This window comes from Rhinolophus sinicus, linkage group LG06 (genome assembly GCF_036562045.2).
Source record: "Rhinolophus sinicus isolate RSC01 linkage group LG06, ASM3656204v1, whole genome shotgun sequence".
Lineage (NCBI taxonomy): Eukaryota > Metazoa > Chordata > Mammalia > Chiroptera > Rhinolophidae > Rhinolophus > Rhinolophus sinicus.
Genome location: NC_133756.1, coordinates 83,018,531 through 83,042,462, shown reverse-complemented (window position 1 = coordinate 83,042,462; position 23,932 = coordinate 83,018,531). Strand labels below are relative to the sequence as shown.

At 39.3% G+C, this 23,932-nt stretch overlaps 1 protein-coding gene across 1 annotated transcript in view; it reads right to left on the bottom strand.

Moving 5' to 3' along the window:
- Window positions 1-456: 456 nt before the first annotated feature.
- Window positions 457-23,932, bottom strand: part of BUD13 (BUD13 homolog) — a 27,614-nt gene continuing 4,138 nt past the window's right edge. The window contains exons 3-10 of the mRNA XM_074335444.1: window positions 22,750-22,834; window positions 18,859-19,704; window positions 17,445-17,728; window positions 15,806-15,911; window positions 15,305-15,443; window positions 14,807-14,991; window positions 14,479-14,560; window positions 457-854 (exon numbers count right to left, since the gene is read on the bottom strand). Coding sequence (XP_074191545.1) covers window positions 761-854; window positions 14,479-14,560; window positions 14,807-14,991; window positions 15,305-15,443; window positions 15,806-15,911; window positions 17,445-17,728; window positions 18,859-19,704; window positions 22,750-22,834 — 1,821 coding nt within the window. The 3' untranslated portion in view covers window positions 457-760. The remainder of the gene's footprint in view (window positions 855-14,478; window positions 14,561-14,806; window positions 14,992-15,304; window positions 15,444-15,805; window positions 15,912-17,444; window positions 17,729-18,858; window positions 19,705-22,749; window positions 22,835-23,932) is intronic.

The window sequence follows — 23,932 nt, the reverse complement described above, 5'->3', positions numbered from 1 at the left end:
CCAACATCACTACTCTTGTGCTTTAGGGTCATTATTAAGTAAAATAAGGGTGACTTGGACACGAGTACTGCGATACTGCAATAGTCGATCTGATAACCCAGACAGCTCCTAAGTGACTGCCAGGTGGGTACACACACAGCATGGAGAAGCTGGACAAAGGGATGCTTTCTTCACATCCTGGGACGGATGGAGCGGGACAGAGCAAGATTTCATCACACTACTCAGAACGATGGACAATTTGAAACTTATGAATTATTTCTGGAATTTGCCATTTAATATTTTTGGACCATGGTTGACCACAGCTAACTGAAACCACAGAAAATGAAACTTCAGATAAGGGGGCACTACTGTATTGCTTTCTGGCTTAATAAAAAATCCAACCCATCGCCTTCCAGGTCCCTGGGGGTTCAAATTAGCTTGTATTCTTCCCCCAAACAGAATACCCAGTTAAGAAAGTGATTTTAAAAAAATAAATATATGTTTATTAAAAAAAACCTAACCAAGAACAAACCCTGGGACACTGAAAAATCAATGTTTCCTTTGAAAGCCAGCAACAGCCAAGTGTTGGCACACCTGAGAAGTTAGAGGTGCATCAATCCAAACGTCAGGTCTCAAAAATTCTTCTTCTCAAATGCTCATTCAACAAGTTGCTGACCTGTGTGGACCCTGATTATTAGCATAGACAACTGTTGCAGCTGGATGTCTGGCTGGCCCAGGTCCACTACCACAACCCACAGCCATCCCTACAGCCTCAGAAAAGTTACATATCCTCAACACTCCACTTGTAGGCAAGTTCCTCCACCGCCTTCTTGCTGGCAAGCCTGGAAAAGCGCTTCTGTTCAAATCCATTGGACCTGCAATTAAGAGATACTAATCAGCCAGAATCCTGAATTGGACATTTATTTTTGAGAAAAGAGAAGAATTCACAATCTAATGAATGAGGAAGAGAATAAGGCACTCGTGAAAACATTTAAGACATCTGCAACTCAGTCAAAAGGAGAAAATATACAATTCAACCTCCTATTAGTCCTTGTTCAGACCCTTTTCCCAGTCTTTGACAACTGTTTAAAACATTGACCACTCTCTACAGGCCCAACTCACTCTCAGCTGATGTCTACATCTTATACTTTATCCATTCATTACATAAACATTTAGTGAATTCGATTACATACTAGGCACTGTATCAGGAAAATGAGTATAACCTAGCACCTGTCCTGATGAACTCAGAGACTAGTGGAGGAAATTGATATTTAAATAAACAATTAAAATAAAAAGCATAAACTATGGTAGAAGTATGCATTGGGTATCATGGAAACAGAATGGCGATCTTACTGAGCTTAGGAGGGAGAAGAACAGTCAGAAAAGGCTTCATGGAGGTGGCCCATAAGCTAAGTCTAAAAGACAGAATTAACCAGAGGGTTGGAGGTGGGCCACAAGTGCTGGGAGGGCATTTCCAGACAGAGCACAGCATGAGCAACAAGAGCAAAGACACAAAAATGAGAAACAGCCTACCACACACAGGGAACCAAAGGCAAACTTGTGTGGCTGGAGCCCAAAGTGTGACAAAGGGAGTAGCATGAGACAAAGTTAGAAAGGCAGGCAGAGGCAAAGTCATAATGGACTTTTGTCAGCCACAGTAAAAAGCTTAGATTTCATCTGGTAGGGAGAGAGTTAATGCCGGGCATAAACTGCATTTCAAAGAGATCACTCTGGAGAAGATGGGAGGCAGGAAAGTTACCTGCAATGGTCCAGCCAACAGATGATGAAAGCAATGACAAAGAAGAGGGACGGGAAGAGAAGACACGGTAGGACTTAGGGACTGCTCAGGTACATAAACGCAAAGGAGAAAGAGGTACGTTTGACCCCCGGGTTAATCATTTTAGTGACTAGATGAATGAAGCTACTACTAACCAGAATCGAACAAAAGAGCTCCTAGGAGCAGGTGTAGATTACGAGAAGTCAATGAGTTCAGTTTTGAATATGTTGCATTTAAGATGCCTTAAGTAACGTTTCAATAGAGAAATATAATGCACAGCTAGGTATCATTGAATGAGCTGCAAATAGGGATTAGGGAATCATGTGCATACAGGTGGTAAATGAAGGTAAGATTCAGCCAGAGAGCATATAGAATGAGAACAGCTAAGGGTTACAGATGGAGCCCTAAGAAACATTTAAGGGGTGCACAGAGGAAGAGGAGCTCTTAAAGGTAGCCAAGAAGAAATTATAAAAAGAACCAGGAGTAGGATGTCATAAAAGCCAATACAAGGGGGAGTTTCAAGGAGTGGACGTCAACTCCCATCTAATACCATGTATCACTGTCTTCTTATATAAACTTCTTGAAAATGCATGTATTCACTGTCTATACTTCCTCACTTTTCATTCACTCCTTTACATACTAGAACCTGGCTTTTGTTTCACTATATCACAGAGTTAGCTCTCTTTTGGGTCATCAATAACCTTCCTTATTGCCAAATCTAGTGATTTCTCCCTCTCCACAAATCAGTCACCAAGTCCTGCCATCTCATCTCCTAAACACTTCTCCACTTACTCTTCGTCTCCACTTTTAACACATTGCATAAGGATCACAAGAATCTTCACGAGGGATTTAAACCCTGCCGTACGCAACGTGTTAATACCACTGTCACAGCTCAGACCTCCATCACCTGTAGCCTGACCTACTGCAACAGCCTTGTATCTTATCTCTGCTTCCAAACTTGTGCCTTTCATCTTCTGCCATAATGACTGGTTTATCTGAAGTGGGAAAATGCTGCTAATCCTTCATTGGCTCCCCTCTGTCTCTAGGATGAAGACCAAGCTCTTCAGAAATGCTTCTAAGGCTTTCTGTGACCAGACCCTACTTACCTTTCCAGTCCATCTCAGACAACTTCACTTCATGCTTAATGCTATCCGACAATAGCAAACTGCTTATGACTGCCCCACCCGGGCCCAGTAATACTATGATGTTCCACATCCTTATGACTTTGCACATATAGAACCCTCTTCCTTAAACATCCTTCCTTTCCTTCTTATCTGGGCTGGTAACTGACATCCCTTAAACTCGTATGTCACCAACTCTAGGAAACATCGCCTGGCTATACTTTCCCACAGCTGAATTTACTCTTCCTTTGTGCTCCCAAGGCACCTTGAAAATTCTCTATAGTAATACTTATCAAGTAGCAGTGAAATTATTTACTGTTTGTCTTCTCCTCTAGATAGAAAGTGAGTTCCTGGCATCAGGGACTGTCTCTCACTAATTGTGAGACCCTGGCACCTAGAACATAGCTGCTTAAAGTTATAACATACATGCTAAGTGTTACTGAACTGATTGGGCTTCCCTTGATCCTAAGGCCTTCCCTAAGAGATGAGTAGGGTAAGTAATGAAAAGCTTTAGGAAGGGAAGCTCATTGTGAATGGCACCATCTCCACCCGCAGAAGCATGTGTGGTAGTATAGAGCACCAAGAAAACTACTGTTTTTTGCCTTGGGGAATAAGTACTTAAGAGAATCAACACTAATATGATCATACAGACAAAGGACATGTGAATAATAAACAAAACCCTAAACAGAATCAAAAAACAAATTGCAAGAGAACTCACAGCTTAGGAGTAGAGAATGAGGAGCCCAGGGTTCTAAATCCAGTTTTAGCAGGTGAGTTCAATGACTCTAAGTTATTAAATTTATCTGGGCCTCGAGTTAGCATAACTAATCTCATGGGTTTTCCAACTCTAACATACTATTGATCTGTTCTAGAAATATTCATTTGCAGTGGGCCAAAAACAAAATTAGAAAAGATGATGAAAGAATGAATAAACACAAAAAAAGCAAGGATGAGAAAGGGAACCAAAAGGAAAGATCTAGTAGAAAACAAGAATGAGAAGTGGAGGAAAATCACTGGGAGAGATGAAGACAAATTAGACACCAGTAAAAAATTAGGTCAGGCAAAGTTCTAAGTTTGGGGTCCAGAAGTTCAAAAAAAAAGAAAAAAGAATGAACTCAGTATAGCAGGGAACATTTTTAGGATTGTGGCTACAAAAATCTACTTCTGGCTACACAGCAAATTAGTATTCTGAAAAATCCCCCTGCTACCAAACACAGAGCCTATGTAACAGTGAGCTGCAAACCAAAGTAGTAAGCTAGCCTGAAAGCACAGCCACCCTAAGGATATTTGTCAACACGAACAACTGGAGCCTTGAATTTCGATGACAGCTTGGGGACAGAAGACAATGCCTTAGGCCCATATAAGGTGGAATGGTGGATTCTAGTCATATCAGAGGAACTCAAGCAGACTAACCTACCCTCAGCAATTATAAAATCTACACAAAATATAAAAATACATGTATTTGAAGGCATGGGAGAGTGACCAAAAGCAGGCAGAATCAGGATGGGAGTCTATGTGTGAAAAGAGATTTGTGCTGCTTTTTGCCAGAGGCACTTTCCAATCTGCACACTTCATGAAGGCAGAAAGCCACAGGCAAATTGGCTTGAGGTATCAGTGCAAAGCGGGCAGAGCAGCTGGAAATCCAAAGGGAGGGAGCCGCAAAAGGGATGAACCCCAAAATCTACACACTAACTGCCCCCAAATTCTTGGCTAACTGCTAAACTGTGCTTGTGCAGGAGAAACTCCATTGGGCCTGACGAAAAAGCAACAGCTAGAAATTAAAAGAACTGAGCAGAAATTTTGGCCACTGCCCACTGCAAAGGAGACAGAGTTTGGAGTTCAAAAACAGCCAAGTCAAATGTCTGTTGGAATAAAAATCAACACACTTCAGAGGAATATAACAGAATTCAAAGTCTCTACAATGTATCATTCATAATGTCCAGTATACATTAAAAAAATGACCAGGCATGCAGAAACAGTAAAATGTGATCAAATTCAAGAAAAAGCTATTAATAGAAACCAATCTGAGGTGACCTAAAATGCTGCAATTAGCAGACAGGACTTTAAAGCACTAGTTATAAATATTCTCAAGAAAGAGGAATATGTCTCATGATGAACAGATGGGAAATCTCGACCGAGAAATATAAACTATCAAATGGAAATTCTAGAGGTGAAAATACAATAAACTAGCTTAAATGAAAAATTCATTGTATGGGCCTAATAGATTTCGAGATGGCAGAAGAAAGAGTCAATGAATTTGAAAATAGAAATTATCCCACCTTAAGAACAGAGAGAAAAATAATGATGGAAAAATGAACAGAACTTCAGAGATCTATGGGATAATATCAAGTGGAAGAAAATAGTATAATTGGAGAAGAAAGAGTGGTTTAGAAAAAAGTAATTGAAGAAAAAATAGCCAAATACTTCCCAAATTTGAGAAACATAAAGTGTACCTCCAGAAAGCTCAACAAGCCCAAAGGAGGATAAACACAAAGAGTACACCTAGGTGCATCATGGTCAAGTGCTAAAACCTAAAGAAAGACGAGAAGAAAACCTTGAAAGCTGCCAGAAAAAAAACAATATATTACAACGTGTGTATGTGTATGTGAGGGCGGGGGGTGGCATTTAATAATAAAATAAATGAAGACTGAGGGTTGACTTCTAATCAGAAACAGTGGAGGCCAGAAAATGATGAAACGTCGTTAAGGGCTGGCAAAGCTGTCCTAGAACTCTGGTACTGCCAACCCCGAGTTCTATGTGTGAGACTGCAACCTCAGAAGTTCCCCAGGTGAAATCTGAAATGGGCCCCTGTATGCAGAGGGCAAGGAGAACCAAAGAAAAAGGCAGACCGCTCCAGAATGGAGTTTTAATAAGCAAGGGAACTTACATATGAGGCCTGTCTTGGGCATCAGAACTTAAAAAAAAGTTTATATAGAAGCATTAACTGGGTTCAGTCACATATTCAGTCCAGATGGTCTCATTCAACACCTTACTCTCTCAAGACTAAATCCTTGAATTGGTTGCTAGTATGGGAATAGTTGGAGGGACATACATTCCAAGGACAGGGGAAGGGATAAGGAGCCTCTGATTGTCCAGGTAGAGCGTGTGGGTCAACAGGCAGTCACATCCTCTCGATGACCTCCTCCAACACTATGTCAGTGAAGCCACCTTCAGAAATGAAGGCAAGAAAAAGATCTCTAATTAACAGACCTGTGCCAATGTCAATTTCCTTATTTTGATAACATACTATGATTATATAAGATATCATTGGGGGAAGTTGGGGGAAGGATATACTATGACACTAATATTTTTTCAAGTTCTTGTGAGTCTACAATTATTTCAAAATGAACATTTTTAAAAAATAAAAGTGAAACAGGCATTTTCATATCAACAAAAACTGAAAAAATTTGCTGCCACTAGACCTGCGATGAAGGAATATTAAGAGATTCTTTAGGAAAGAAGGAAGAGCACAAGAAATGGTCAATATGTGAGTAAATATTAACAACTATATATTTTTTCTATTGTTTTCTTAGTTTCTTTAAAAATATGTAACTGTAAACTAAAAATTATAACACTGTATTGTGGGATCTATATTATTTTTTGATGTAACATATATGACAACAATAGCACAAAGAACAGAAGGTAAGTGGAACTACAGTGTTACAAGGTCTTTATGAAATAGTACTATTATAACTCAGTAGGCTGTGGTAAGTTAAAGATACATCTTGTGATCCTTAGAGCAAACATCAAAAAAAAAATTGGAGACTTCCGGAAAAATGGCGGAGTGAGGTGAGCCTCTGTAAAGCTCCCCTGGAATTTACAACAAATCGAACAACAAAAACTCCACAAAGGACTCCCTGCACAGCAGACAGGCAACACGAAGAGGCCCACTACCGACTGAAATCACCTACAGGTGGGAGATTCGCGCGAGTGGAGGGAGGAGGAAAGGGAGAAGCGCGCGGAGACGGAGCCGCGCGGGCGCAGGACGCAGACCTCGCTCAGTGCGCCGAGCTCGCTGCTTCCCGGAGCTACCGCAGCTGCGGGAGATCAGACTGCTAGGGCTCCGCCTGGGCTCCACAGGGCTGAGGGGGCAGCATATAACACGGCTGAACCCAACGCTCACGGCAGAGACCTCGGAGAAAAGACTGAGGGAAAAAGGCTGAAAACGGTGGTTTAAGCCCGCACTGCCGAGCAGAGACCGGAGCCTTAGGCACTGAGACTAGCCGCCCCTCCCTCCCTTCCAGAGCTCGCCCCGCCCCCACCTGCCCGGTGCTAGAAGCGAAACAGTAGCAGTGTCAGATCAAAACAACAGAAAATTTGCTGTTTTGAGAACTGTGGGCCGCAAACACAAATTCACAGCCCAACTAGTTCCAGCAAAGGGGAGAGAGCTGTGGAAGCAGGACCGGCTGTGGTGGTGGTCGCCGCCATTGCTCTGGGCCACCTCTCACAACTCACCCCGCCCCTGACCCCACCTATCTGGGCGGATCCCTGCAGGAGTAAACAGAACTGCTGAAATATACGGGCTCTGAATCAGGAGCTGGAAGAGCTTTGGAACATCAAAAGCTCTTCGCATACCGACCGGGACACTGCGCCCTGTGACCTAGACGAACTATTAACAGAGGAGAAGCCCGTCTCCCAGGGAATCCCCCCATTGTGTGAGAAGTTGGAATAGTGCAGAGAAAACATAGCACTACTGTGTGGGAGAAGAAAAATAAGTTGCAGTTGGAGAAACAATAAAACATTCTACCAACAAGTACTGGCAAACAAAAGAAAGACCGCTTTCTATCAACCTGTTGCAGAAGTCACTCCTGTAGATGTCTAGGAAGAGAAATAGTAAACCAGTAATCGCCATGAATAACCAAGGCAACAAGATAGCTCAGAAAGAAAGTGAAAAATCTCCAGAGAAGGCACTTAAAGATACAGAAATATGTGACTTAAATGACAGAGAATTCAAGATTGCAGTTCTGAAAAACTCAACGAGATACAAGAAAACACAGATAGGCAGTTAAAGGAACTCAGAAACTCAATCAAAGAACAGCATGAGCATTTTACGAAAGAGATTGAAATCTTAAAAAAGAACCAAATAGAATTTCTGGAGATTAAGAACTCAATAGAAGAAATTAAGAATGAAATAACCAGCTTAGGTAGTAGAGTTGACCAGATGGAGGAAAGAATCAGTGACATCGAAGATAGAAACCTGGAAATGACACAAATAGAAGAAGAAAGAGACTTGAGACTTAAAAGAAATGAAAGAACTCTACAAGAACTTTCTGACTCCATCAGAAAGAGCAATATAAGAATAATGGGCATACCAGAAGGAGAAGAAAGAGAGAAGGGAACAGAGAATATATTCAAACAAATTGTCGATGAGAACTTCCCAAATTTGTGGACAGAACTGGACCCTCGAATCCAAGAAGCAAATAGAACACCTAGTTACCTCAATCCCAACAGGCCTTCTCCAAGGCACATTGTATTGAAGCTGTCTAAAATTAACGACAAAGAAAGAATCCTCAAGGCAGCCAGGGAAAAGAAGACGGTAACTTACAAAGGAAAGCCCATTAGATTATCATCAGATTTTTCAGCAGAAACTCTACAAGCCAGGAGGGAGTGGAACCAAATATTCAAACTATTGAAAGAGAGAAACCATGAGCCAAGAATAATATATCCAGCAAAGATATCCTTTAGATATGAAGGAGGAATAAAGACCTTTCCAGACATACAGAAGCTGAGGGAATTTTCTAATACACGACCTGCACTACAAGAAATACTAAAGGAGGCTATTCGACCACCATCAACAGGGACAATTTGTGGCAACCACAACTCAAAAAGGGGAGAGTAAAGGCCTGAACCGAATATGGGAATGGAGAAAGTAAGCGTGCTGAAGAAAATGGAATACTCTAAATATCAAACTTTCTTTTACATAAACTTAAGGGTAACCACTCAAAATAAATCCAGAATTGAAATATATACTGAAATAAAAGAAGAAACAGAGGGAAACATCATAGAATACCACCACACAGAAATAATAGACAACAACAAAAAGTCAAAGAAACAATGGAGACACAACATTACCAGAAAACTAAAGATAGAATGACAGGAAATCCTCACATATCAATAATCACCCTAAATGTAAATGGACTGAAGTCACCAATAAAAAGGCAGAGAGTAGCAGATTGGTTCAAAAACTAAACCCAACCATGTGCTGTGTCCAAGAGACACATCTCAGCTACAAGGACAAACATAGACTCAAAGTGAAAGGGTGGAAATTGACACTCCAAGCAAATGGTACCCAGAGAAAATCAGGTGTAGCCATAATGATACCAGATGAAACAGACTTCAAGGTGAAAAAGGTAACAAAAGACAAAGATGGACATTTCATAGTGGTGAAGGGACTGTACAACAAGAAGACATAACAGTCATCAATATTTATGCCCCCAATCAGGGAGCACCGAAATACACCAAGCAACTACTAACAGAACTAAAGGGAGAAATTGACCAAAACACAATTATACTAGGGGACTTAAATACATCATTGACAGCTATGGATAGATCATCCAAACAGAAAATAAATAACGAAATAGTAGCCCTAAATGACACATTAGATGAAATGGACATAATTGACATTTATAGAGCACTTCATCCTAAAACATCAGACTATACATTCTTTTCTAGTGTACATGGAACATTCTCAAGGATAGACCATATATTGGGACATAAAATCAGTCTCAACAAATTTAAGAAGATTGAAATCATACCATGCATATTCTCTGATCACAAGGCTTTGAAATTGAATATCAACTGTAAAAAGAAAGCGGGGAAAAGACGCAAATACATGGAGATTAAACAACATACTTTTAAAGAAGGACTGGGTCAAAGAAGAAATTAGAGGAGAGATCAAAAGATACATAGAAACAAATGACAATGAAAATACATCCTACCAAAATTTTTGGGATGCAGCGAAAGCAGTTTTAAGAGGGAAATTTATCTCATTACAGGCCTATCTCAAGAAACAAGAAAACTCCCAAATAAATAACCTCATGTTACACCTTAAAGAACTAGAAAAAGAAGAACAAGTAAAACCCAAGGTCAGCAGAAGAAAGGAAATAACAAAAATTAGAGCAGAACTAAATGAAATAGAGAACAAAAAGACAATAGAAAAAATTAATATGACAAAGAGCTGGTTCTTTGAAAAGATTAACAAAATTGACAAACCCTTGGCTAGACTTACTAAGATAAAAGGAGAGAAGACACTGATTAACAAAATCAGAAACGTAAAAGGGGAAGTTATCACGGACACCACAGAAATACAAAGGATCATCCAAGAATACTATGAAGGACTATATGCCACCAAATTCAACAACCTAGAAGAAATGGACAAGTTCTTAGAAACATATAGCCTTCCAAGGCTGAACCATGAAGAACTGGAAAATCTAAACCGACCGATCACCAGTAACGAAATTGAATCAGTCATCCAAAACCTTCCCAAAAGCAAAAGTCCGGGACCAGATGGCTTCACTAGTGAATTCTACCAAACCTTCAAAGAGGATCTAATACCAATTCTGCACAAACTCTTCCAAAAATTGAAGAAGAGACAGTACTCCCTAACTCATTTTATGAGGCCAACATTACCCTGATACCAAAACCTGGTAAGGACAGCACAAAAAAGAAAACTACAGACCAATATCTCTGATGAATACCGATGCAAAAATCCTAAATAAAATTCTAGCAAATCGAATACAACAATGCATTAAAAAGATTATTCATCACGACCAAGTGGGGTTCATCCCGGGGCACAAGGATGGTTCAACATACGAATCCATCAATGTGATACATCACATAAACAAAATAAAGGACAAAAATCATATGATTATATCAATTGATGCAGAAAAAGCATTTGACAAGATACAACATCCATTTATGATTAAAACACTTAATAAAATGGGTATAGAAGGAAAATACCTTAACATAATAAAGGCCATATATGACAAGCCCTCTGCTAATCTCATAATTAATGGAGAAAAACTGAAGCCCTTTGCTCTACGTTCAGGAACACGACAGGGATGTCCCCTATCACCTCTGCTTTTCAACATAGTGTTGGAAGTCCTTGCCAGAGCAATCAGGCAAGAGAAAGAAATAAAAGGCATCCAAATTGGGAATGAAGAAGTTAAATTATCACTCTTGCAGATGACATGATGCTATATATATATAGAAAACCCTAAAGACTCCACCAAAAAGCTATTAGAAACAATCAACGAATACAGTCAAGTTGCGGCTACAAAATCAACGCACAAAAGTCCATTGCCTTCCTATATACTAACAATGAAATCTCAGAAAAAGAAATACAAAAAACAATTCCTTTTGCAATTGCAGCAAAAAGAATAAAATACCTAGGAATAAACTTAACCAAGGATGTGAAAGACCTATATGCTGAAAACTATAAGACATTTTTGAAAGAAATTGAAGAAGACACAAAGAAATGGAAAGACATTCCGTGCTCATGGATTGGAAGAATCAACATAGTTAAAATGGCCATATTACCCAAAGCAATATACAGATTCAATGCAATCCCCATCAAAATCCCAATGGCATATTTTAAAGAAATAGAACAAAAAATCATCAGATTTGTTTGGAACCACAAAAGACCCCGAATAGCCAAAACAATCTTAAGGAAAAAGAACTATAATGGAGGTATCACACTTCCTGACTTTGGCTTGTACTACAGGGCTACAATAATCAAAACAGCATGGTATTGGCAGAAAAACAGACACATAGACCAATGGAATAGAATTGAGAACCCAGAAATAAAACCACATAAATATGGACAGATAATTTTTGACAAAGAAGCTAAAAACATACAATGGAGCAAAGACAGCCTCTTCAATAAATGGTGCTGGGAGAATTGGATAGCCACGTGCAAAAGAATGAAACTGGACTGCTATTTGTCACCATGTACCAAAGTTAATTCAAAATGGATCAAAGACTTAAGCATAAGACCTGACACAATAAACTGCATAGAAGAAAACATAGGTACTAAACTTATGGACCTTGGGTTCAAAGAGCATTTTATGAACTTGACTCCAAAGGCAATGGAAGTAAAAGCTAAAATAAACGAATGGGACTATATGAAACTTAAAAGCTTCTGCACAGCAAAAGAAACCATTGACAAAATAAAGAGGCCACCAACTGAATGGGAGAAGATTTTTGCAAACAGTGCCTCCGATAAGGGGCTAGTATCCAGAATATACAAGGAACTCATGCAACTCAACAACAAAAAAACAAACAACCCAATTGAAAAATGGGCAGAGGACTTGAAGAGACATTTCTCCAAAGAGGACATACAAATGGCAAATAGACATATGAAAAAATGCTCAACATCACTAATCATCAGAGAAATGCAAATCAAAACCACAATGAGATATCACCTCACCCCAGTCAGAATGGCTATCATCAACAAGACAAATAATAACAAATGTTGGATAGGCTGTGGAGAAAAAGGAACCCTCATACACTGTTGGTGGGAATGCAGACTGGTGCAGCCGTTATGGAAGGCAGTGTGGAGGTTTCTCAAAGAATTACGAATAGAATTGCCATATGACCCAGCAATCCCTCTTCTGGGTATCTACCCAAAAATCTGAAAACATTTAGAGATAAAGACACGTGTGCTCCAATGTTCATTGCAGCTTTGTTTACGGTGGCCAAGACATGGAAACAACCAAAATGTCCTTCGATAGATGAATGGATAAAGAAGTTGTGGTATATATACACAATGGAATACTATTCAGTAAGAAAAGATGATATAGGAACATTTGTGACAACATGGATGGATCTTGAGAGAGTAATGCTGAGCGAAACAAGTCAGACAGAAAAAGCAGAGAACCATGTGATTTCACTGATATGTGGTATATAAACCAAAAACAACAAAAGAACAAGACAAACAAATGAGAAACAGAAACTCATAGACACAGACAATAGTTTAGTGGCTGCCAGAGGGTAACGGGGGCGGGGGGTGGGAGATGAGGGTAAGGGGGATCGAATATATGGTGATGGAAGGAGAACTGACTCTGGGTGATGAACACACAATGGGATTTATAGATGATGTAATACAGAATTGTACACCTGAAATCTATGTAATTTTACTAACAATTGTCACCCCAATAAATTTAATAAAATAAAATTAAAAAAAAAAAAAAAATTGCAGAGAGGTATAGCTAAAAAGATTATACAGCAATTAAAATTGAATACTAAACTTACACACCTAAAATCCAAAACACTGACAATAGCAAACTTGTATCCACCACTATGAACTCTTTATCTTCCTGTTACTTAAAGATTTTTGTGATGAGATCAAAGGTAAGGTTAACAAACACATGATTATTCAATATTATATAATGAAGTATGTCAACATTTGGAAGGTCTGAAAAACTCAGCAAAATAATATTTTCCAAATGACCAGCGCACAATGTTACAAAATCATGCAGGGTTAAAAGATTCACCCAAAGTAGGAAAAAACAAAAACAAACAAACAAACAAACAAAAAATAACCAATGGATTTCAATAAAAAATTATGAAAAGTTTTTTTATATAGTTTCAGATTCCGTATCATCAATAACCTTTAAGAAACTACCACTTGTTGAATTTTTGTTCAGTATCCAAAAATATAATACACCTTCCTTTTCTAGCTACCTATGTATAAGGCTAAATTTACTTCCTAGTCCGCAACTAAATACACTGCAACAGACTACATGCAGAATCCTGCTATCTCCTATTAAGCCAGATACTAATAAGATTTTAAAAAATGTAAATCAATTTTGTTATGAAAGTATAATTATTTTTCTTTTAAAATATGGTAATTATGCTAAAGTAATGGCTGTATTATGTTTTAATGAATAAATGCTCTTTAAACTTATCAGTTTAATTTCTAATATGGTAAATATTAAGATATAACCCACATAAACAAAAGTTTTTGGGGATCTTCAATAATTTTTAAGAGTTTAAAGGGGTCTTGAGATCAAGCTTAAGAATCACTATGCTACATGTTAGAACAATATCCTTTAGAAGGTAAGAGGACATGGGATACAACATATAAGTGGAGGAACTGACTTTGGATAGGAGCACATATAGTTCATCCATGATAACAGACAGGAAGTTAGAGTACGTGGGTGTAGACAAAGGCAGGTGAACAAACAAGGTGGTGGGATGAGTGAGACATTACAAGTAATTCACTCCTAAGGCACTGAAGAGATAGTCCCAGGGCTACATTTTAGATACAACAACATACAGAATGCTCCAAACTACCAGGCATCACTCACCCCCTCTAAACCTTAAAAAATATCATTAGAAGTGACCAATGTCAAAACCAAAAGGATCACCTGAGTTGTTTGTCCAGAGCTTTTTAAGCTTTGAAAAGGGAAAAAGGAGGAAGAGTGTTCTAAGCATGGGAAATGGGATTTGAGAACCTCAGAAATAGAAGCAAGCAAACTGCATATTATTAACCCTGTTATTAGAGCAGAAAATGAAGCAGAGTGTACAGTGATTTACAGTTAGGGAAGGTTAGGGTCAGATGGGAGAGAAAACCAAAGCGTGGGAAATATTAAGGCTTACCTGTCCACTCCATCCCAGCGATATCCAGGCCAGATATTGAATCTGTTGGGAGGAGGTGCTATGCCAGTGTAGCGAGGTCTCACTAATGAAAGGAGAGAGAGAAAACAAGTCAGTTATCTATACAATTCAATTCAGAGCTGGATCGCAGTGGGAAAAAAAAAATTTATACAGCAATCTCGACTGGGTTAAACCTAAACTCCCAAATACCAGAAATCTAAGATTGCATGGGAACGCCTTCTGTGCACATGCTATGTAGGTATGCATCCTCACCCTACTGATTCTCTTCACGTAAGTCACCTCCACCTCTGCCGAGTCCCCACAGGCTTACCTCTCTTATTCTTGTTCTCCTTGGCCTTGTTTTTCCTGATAAAGTTGGCCATGGGGTCCCCCTCTCTTTCCTGTTCTCTTAGCATCTGGTCCAGGTCCTCATCATCGATATAGCGGGCCAGAGGTTTCTGCATTTCCTTTATTGCATCCTCCACATTTTGTTGCTGCTGCCGGCTCTGGGCAAGGCTGGGCAGAAAGAACCAAGAGTGTCTGCTATACCGTTTAACATTTTTACACTTACACTAACATGGACCACACTGCTACATTTGGAGAACCTCCTCTTTCTAGCAGCCTATGCCAAATATTAAAAAGGGAAAAATTCCTAGAATACCAACTGTAAGTGTGAAGTCTATCAGTATTTAGGAGGGAGCTTGAGCACACTGATTACCCATTCCTGAAAACAGCTCTCAGGCAGAACATGACTAACTGGTCAGCAGAACAGAAAAATTACTTCCTTCAGTCACCGCAGGCAGGTTTTACCTTTCGGTAGTTCCCTTACCCTTTTCCCCACTGGGCATACAGTTCATCTCTCTCCGAGGCCTTCTCTGCTTTTCTCCTTTGCTCTAAACGTTCCAGTTTCAAATCCCTTTTACGGCCAGACTTATCTCGAAATACAGTTTCAGCATACTGGAATTCAGCTGCAAAGGAAAAATATACTTTTAAAGCTAAACACCAAGTATGAAAATCAGAAATAATATTTTATTTAATATCTGAAATCAACCACTTGGGATTCTGATGCAGACTAAGAACTTTTGCACCCAGACTACAAGTAGATCCTACAAATATCTAAGTGCATATTGGTGATGATCCTGAAAACAACATTTTTCAAGAAGGAAAAGAACCACTTGGATCGACTGAGAAGTTAAAATAATACATAAAACCAGAACTGAAACTTGATAGCAATTAAAAGTTTTAAATATCAGTTACAATAAACTATATTTAAAAAGTAAAATAAAAGCTACATGAGCTTCAATTGGTCTCTGCACTTTCACATTTTTACCTTCAAATGCCATGGTTTCTTGGTCCCGTTTCTTGAGTTCCTGCTGCTCTCGCTGTATGTCAGTTAACACCAGCCCAGTTTGAGCCCCAGAATACATGTGTGCAGCCTATACAATGGGAAAGGGAGCATCCAACATTAATGAGACAATGCAGCAGTAGGCCAAACAGGTACACACAGTTAGGTGCATTTTGTCTGATGAACAACAGGAACCAAACCGAAAACTCTAACTTTATATTCTTATTGTCAGCCACAGGATTCACAGAATAGAAAAGAAATAAAACTGAATTTCATGGAAAATTAATAGTACTATCAAGGTTAAGAGTAAACACCATCTAACAAGATACTAAAGAGAATGCTAAGCAGCTGTATTTCTGATTTTTCAGTGTATAAACTGCACACATGAAGACTCACCCTAGTCACCTGACCAGCTCTAAGCCCTCCAGTAAAGACCCACACTAATAAAATATTCCATTTAAAATACAAACTCAGGCAAACCTAAGATCCTTAAACTGTGGCTATATTTCAGGATAATGAACAGATATGACCAAATAAAAAATTTTTAACATACTCTACCCTCTAACAACACAACAAACAGCCCACAAATGAAGTACACAGTATAATTTGATATCTTTAAGCAATATGCTGAATTTGATTAATATTAAATTGTCCACGGACTAAACAGGTAGGTAAAATGTCAAGGGGCCCAGTTGAAACATAGATTTCACTTTGTTCACCAAAAGAGAAGAACCCCACTTCCCAGGTTAGGGACAGGCTTGTCTAGCCTGCCAGGACCATGGGCTACAGAGGAGACTTACCTGAAAAATCTGTCCTGGAGGGAGATGTGTACACCACAGGTTCTACCATTCTGTTCACTAACCAACTCACTGGAGTAAGATTCCTTTCCTAGTACTGGTGTTCTTTACAACACAATTACTCACGGTTCATGTGTATTTTCCTTTTGCTAATTCAGGCTTCTCCATAGATTTAAAATAAAACAAACAAAACACTGACTTCCCAGGTGATATGATTTCTAAAAGTAGTTTTATATTTTAAGTACCTCTCTTTAAGCTCTGGATAGAGACCTGCAGTCCAATTTACAAATAAATTGCTTACACTAAATGCTTCCTTTGTCCCAGGCACTGTGCTACCTCATTTAATTCTCACAATAACCTTAGGAAGTATGTACTACTATTACCCACCTTTTACAGAGTAAGAAGCTGAAGCTTAGAGATACTATGTATCTTGCCCAAATGTACAGACAGAAAGTGGAAGAAGTAGGATTTAAATATGTCATCTATTTGACATAAGGTTTGTGGTCCTAACTCCACTCTGTAAACTACAGTTCTCAATTTATTCCTAACAAGTTTTCCTAGACTTCCTAAAATGAGATTTGTGGAATTAAGAGGATGTAAAGGCAGAAGCTAGTTAGGAAATCTGGTCTTTGGAAGTTTACCTGGAATGGGTTATAGGCAGTCTTGCCTTCAGAGATAAGGAAAGAGCTCGAGTGGTCCTCTGAACTAGACGTACTATACTACCAAGACCTACCGCAGCCTGCCCTGGCTTGGATCTCCGGTGCTAGCATAGAACTAGAAGACAGAAGTCACTCCAAGAGAAGACTACGGCTCCTGAAAATTCCTACCTTCTTTCCCAGAGGCTGAGTCCTTCGAGGTAGAGAGAGATCGGAATCAGAAGATTTGGCCCTCGGCTTCCTCCTTGGTGGAGAGAGGTCAGAGTCAGAGCTCTGGTGTCTAGGTCTACTGCGTGGAGGTGACAGATCTGCATCAGAATCCTGGCGCCCTGAACTTTGTTTATTCCGTGGAGGAGAAAGATCTGAATCAGAAGCTTTCCGGTTGTCCAATGTGTCACTCTGATGTCTTCTAGGTGAAGAGTGTGTATGAAATTTCCTATGGCTGGGTGAAGAGCCTAGACATTAAAGAATAAAGTCTTTAATCCCCTTGTCAGAATCTAAAAATAGAACTTACCAGGCCAATTTTCAACATTCATTTAGTCCCCCTGTATCACTGACCTAAATACAAGTACAGATGACATGGGAGAAAAGCAAAGTCAGAGACAACTTTTACAACCAACAGGCAGGATGCAGGGTTCCATTCCCAAGTGACTAGTACAGAGAGCTCAACATACCCGTCTATGTCATACTCACCCACACACAGAATGGGCAAAGCCAGCTGCAATCAGATCTCAGTGGTGTGGTAAAAGGTCAAATTAGTATACATTCTGATGTTCTCAGACTAAAGGATAACAATGTATTTGAATTTTAAAATTAAAACAGTAACTAGGGACAAAAGATGTAGTAAACAAATTCCACCCCACAGGTCTGAATTAATAGACATAAGCATCACAAAGTACCTTCCAAAAAAGCAATCTGATAATTTCTAGGAAATCTATCTAGAAGCAGAAAAGGAAATAATCCAGAACAGGCAACAGTTTATGTACACAGATGTTCATTACAGAATTATGAAAGCAAAATTTAAAAATAACCTAAAATATACAAAATTAAGGAAATGGTTAAGTAAATTTAGGTAATACACCACTAACAAAAATTACATTAACAAAGAGATGTTTTTATGACATGGGGATGATAGTATTAAGTGAAAACAACAGGAAAGATTATACATGCAATATGCACATACGGCATAAACAGGGCTCAACTACATCAAAAATGCGTAGAGAAAAGACTAGAAGAACACTGGCTACCATACTAATAGTGACTGCCCCTGAATGACAGAATTTTGTATGACTTTTTTTCTGCTTCTTTATGTATTTCTATACATTCTGTATAAAATTTCTGCAACTAACACGTAGTATTTTTAAATGGGGTGAAGAGAATAAACAAAAATATATATAAAAATTTCCCTGCCACCGTAAATTTTTAACACTCTTCAGCCCAATCTCTCACCATTTCCCTAGTTTTTAAAACTTCTCCAAAGAAATTCCATCCTCATTTCTAAAGACATAAATACCTAATAAAGCAATAAAAGGTCCAAAAGAAAGCACCTAGGGCATAAGTCCCTCTCATGGACATCAATGCTCACCTTTAGAATCATGCTGTTTACTTCTGACATGGGATTTTGCTTGCTTTTTTCGTGGAGGAGAGAGGTCAGAGTCATATCCATATTTGCTGTTCTTCAGGAGTGACAGATGAGAGGGTCCTGGCCCCTTCCAATGTGGAGAAGTTTTGCTAGAGGCTCTTTCTGGGACTTTACTGCTTTTGGTTTGGGGCAGTGAATGCGGAACATTAGGAGCCAAATCCGGGGAGTCATGCCGGGCCCTCCTGAGCTGCAATGTGTCTAAAGAGCCAAGAGTCCTTCTAGGTTGAGATGTGTCAGGGCAGCTGTTACGGGCCCTTCTGTGGGGAGAGATATCAGAGGAACTGTGATGGGCCCTTCTAGGAGGAGATGGACCTGGTGTGTCATGACGGGTCCTCCTAGGAGGAGATGGATCTGGTGTGTCATGACGGGTCCTCCTAGGAGATACACCTGAAGAATGACGATGAGGTTTCCTGAGAGGAGAGGGATCTAATGAATCATGATGGGCCCTTCTGGGGGAAGATGGGTCTTCAGAATCATGACGAACTCTCCTAGGAGGGGATGAATCCAGGGTGTTGTGACGGGTCCTCCTAGGAGGAGAAGGATCTGGGGTGTCGTGACGGACCTTCCTAGGAGGAGATGGATCTGGGGTGTCGTGACGGGACCTCCTAGGAGGAGAAGGATCTGGGGTGTCATGACGGGCCCTCCTAGGAGGAGAAGGCTCTGGGGTGTCATGACGGAGCCTCCTAGGAGGAGAAGGCTCTGGGGTGTCGTGACGGAGCCTCCTAGGAGGAGAAGGATCCGGGGTGTCGTGACAGAAATGTCTGTGTGAAGATAGTTCTTCATTGTGGCCTAAACACAAATAGCAAAGAGTCAAATGCTGTGTTCACCATTGGTACCCAAAATTTTAGAAAATGCCCTAGCAGGACATCTCAAAACTACTAAGAAAGCCCAAGAGGTCTACACGAGCTCCTTTGCTAGAACATCTTAAAAATAATCTAGCTTATTTGCCTAATAAGTTATAAATTTGCAAAGCATTTTATATACATTTTCACATTGTATGTTGTAAGGTAAGCAAAGCAGATATTTTGTTTTGCAGACATGAAAATAGAGGCTCCAAGGAGCTGAATGGTTTCTTACCTAAAGTCACAGCTACCAGATGAAGAGACAGACTAGAACCCCAGCTTCTAACTCCTAACCCAGTGTTCTTCCCAAACCTGACTTGTGCAGAGTTCCCAGTCAGAGGCTCAAAATGTAGCCTAGATAATTTATAGTTTGTGCTCACTCTTCCTTCAAAAGGCAAACTGACTAAACCTGTACCACAACAAAATGAATGCTGTTAACTATTTCATGTACGTCACTGTGCTCCTTGTTAAAGGGGGAGAGATCACCAGGAAAAAAGAAGGATCAGCATTTACTGATCACCTACCGTGTTTCCCCAAAAGTAAGACCTAAAGTCCCGGTTAAGATCATCAGCCAGATGACAGACACATTTAGTACGTTATGACAATGTTCCAGAAGATGACATGACTGTATTTGAATAAATGTAGATTGTTGTACATGAAAAAATAATTCCCCTGAAAATACGCCCTAATGCGTTTTTGGAGCAAAAATTAATATAAGACCCAGTCTTATTTTCGGGGAAATACGGTATAAGACCCAGTCTTATTTTCAGGGAAACATGGTACTACATGCCAACGTTTTATATAGGTTACCTCATTTAATTCTCACAACAAGCCTAGGAGATAAATATTATCCCCATTCTACACATAAGAAACTTGATAGAAAGATTAAGTAATTTGCCAAAGTCATACTGCTAGTAAGTGATGGAGTGAATATCCAAATACAGATCTGTCTGACTTCACAGTCCATGTGCAATCTTTAAAAAATATGTAGTTGAGGAAAGAGTTTGAAACTTTGAATTTTCAAAGGCATAACAGAAAGAAACGTTTATAGCAATTCAAGACATTTCCAAAATCCAGTTTCTCCTCTCCGTTTCTTGTCATTGAGCTCCAAGGCCCAAATACAAATAAAAGCTGGGGAGGACCAATGAACACTTGTTAAATGGATGAATTAAACCAAGTCAACTCCTTTACTTTGAGGGATAGGCCTACCTGATTGGAATCCACCCCTCAGAGAAAAGTACTGATATCTGTGTGGGCCGTGACAGTAAATCTAATCCATAAGGTTAATAAACTCCATATTTATTAGAAAGGGAGTAAGAATCAGAGATCAGTGAGGATATTTCCAGTAACAAATGAGGATGAGGTAGTGAGAATGAAGCAAAACAAAAAGAACTATTAGTGAGTGTGAGTGTGTGAGAGTGTGTGTGTGTGTGTGTGTGTGACTTCCTACCGATATGGAAACCAAAAGATTATCTCTGAAAAAAGGATGATGGAAAAGACTGAAACACAACTACAGGATAAGGCAGAAAATAATAATTAAGAGTAAAACAGTCTAATCACTATGCTGTACACCTGAAACTAATGTAACATTGACTGTCAACTGTAATTGAAAAAAATTTTTTTTTAATTTTAAGTAAAACAGGATTCTGATAAAATACTAACCGTCTTAATTCATAAAACAAAAATAATACACTTAACATTAACTGAGAAAATTAACCTACAGCCAATTGTCGTTTTTGCTATTCATTTTTTTTCTAATCATAACTGCAGGATAATTAACCTAAAGGCACAGAGTATAACACAGAGAGAATAAATTTTGTTTAGGAGTTAACTCTTCAACACTCCATTGTGAAAAAGGAATAAGCAGCAAGGGTAAACTGAAGTTAAACAACTATCAAGCACCAAGCAAGACCCTTGTTTGTGAAGGAATGAAGACAGATGGTAAAAATCCAGCACACTTCCCCTGGCTACTCAGAGCCCAACTGACTGCTGGGACCAGGGCTGGGACCCACTGTGACTAAGTATTTCTTAATCTGTGTCCCTCAGTAAATAGACCTATCTACTAAGTTTTTGGGAAAGGGGAAATGACTGCTAAGACCCAAGTGATGATTTACCAGAGGAGTAACCTGCAAGAATCAAATACCTTTTAACAATTCAACAAATATTTATTAATACCGTATTTCCCCGAAAATAAGGCCTGGCCAGACAATCAGCTCTCATGCATCTTTTGGAGCAAAAATTAATATAAGACCCGGTCTTATTTTACTATAATATAAGACCGGGTCTTATATTAATTTTTGCTCCAAAAGACGCATGAGAACTGATTGTCCAGCTAGGTCTTATTTTCAGGGAAACACGGTAGTACCTCCTTGTGCTAGGCCAGGGGAATACCAAGGCAAACAAGACTAGGTTTCGTCTCTGCTCAGACATAACAAATACCTTTTATCCAACTCAAGAACTCAAACATTTTTTAAAAATAGGTAGTCAAATTATTAGCCTTAAGGAGAGAGTACAGAACATTAGCCTTAAGGAGAGAGTACAGAACAAGCAAGTGGAGAATAATGCACCATAAATACCAATATTTAAGGGAAGAACATAAAGATTTACTAACACAAATACAAAGGTCCTTGACCCATACATGAGTGGCTTCATTCTGAGAGAGGACAGCAGTTGCTCACATGCTTGTTAACTCCTCCAAAGTCCTGCCTATGCACTAAGTCCTCACTTATTCTGGGTCCTGAAAGTCTCCCAAATGAGTCACTTCCTGACCTCAGTAACCCTAACACCAAAACATAAGACAAAGTAGGATACCTTCGATTCCCACATCTTACTACCTCTGAAGAAGTTCTGAATTCGATTTCACAAAATATTTTTCAGGATCAATGACACACTACAACAAATTATGCAGCCCTCTTTTTAAAAAAGTGTAGAAAAGAAAAAAAGGCTTCCCCTATAAATAAGAAATTTAGATCCATCTATTGCTCTAACTCACCTCCCAAAAGCTTCCATTTGGCACTGGAACGAAAGGTTTCCATCTGCTTTACCTCTTCTGGTCGCTCATCCACAAATTCAGCCACCTGTGGGAATGAGGACGCTGTGTTGAGGAAATCTACAGAATCCAACCAAGGAGTACTGTTGTCTCAAGAACCTGAAGCTATGACCATTCCCATTCCTAACATACATGGCACACACACACCCAAAACAGCCATGAAGAAACATGTAGTGGTCCTCAGTTATATTTGCTCCATGAATATCTGATTGTCGCTGGATGGTTTAATTCTGGATCTTTCCCTAACTGATTTCGCTCCAAAAGTTAATCTTTCATTACAAACCTTTTTATTAACCTGCCACGTACAGAACTGCCACTTATAAGATAAAAGCTAAATTCCTTTTACCTTTTTATTTTTACCTCTTTATTTTTATTATATTGCATTCAGAATGAAAACAGGCAGAATCCCAGTCATGCCTATCATTCATCAAGGGCCTTCGGGTTCCTTATGAAATCTTTCTTGTTGTAGGTAGTCACAGTGATAGGTGTTCTTGAATCCAACCAAAAGAAGTCATTAAGATGTACACAGAATCACAGAATCTTTAACCAAGAAAACCACATTTCGTATCATTCAAACTCTCATACCACTGTGGAATCTTCTCCATACTATACCCTTGATAAATGATCCCTCACCCAGCCATTCCCTGTCAAGGAATCAATTCACTGACAGGGAGCTCATTATGTTACAAGGCAGTCCATTGCATTTTTGGGGCAGTGATAGAAAGTTCCTGGTTTCATGAGACCCATATCTACCTTCCTATAACTTCTTCCCATTGACCCCTGATGCAACTCATCCTCTTTCCACAAGACAGACTTTCAGAGATGCCGGCATAACAAATTCTAGTTACAGAGTAGCAACTAAGCATAAGGTACTGTGTTTTGGACCTTACTATCTCACACAGTCCTCATAACAGCCCTGCAAAGAGGTTCCACACTATTAAAGAACAAACTATGAGTAAGAGAAGTTAAGTAACTTTCTCAGTGTCACAAGCTAGCAAATGACAGAACTGGAATTCAAACCCATGTCATTATTCCTGTCTACGTCTTCTCTTCTCCCAAGATCCTACCATCAGTCCTCATATAACCTAGTTTTGCAATCTCTCACTGGGCAATAAAAGCACAGACT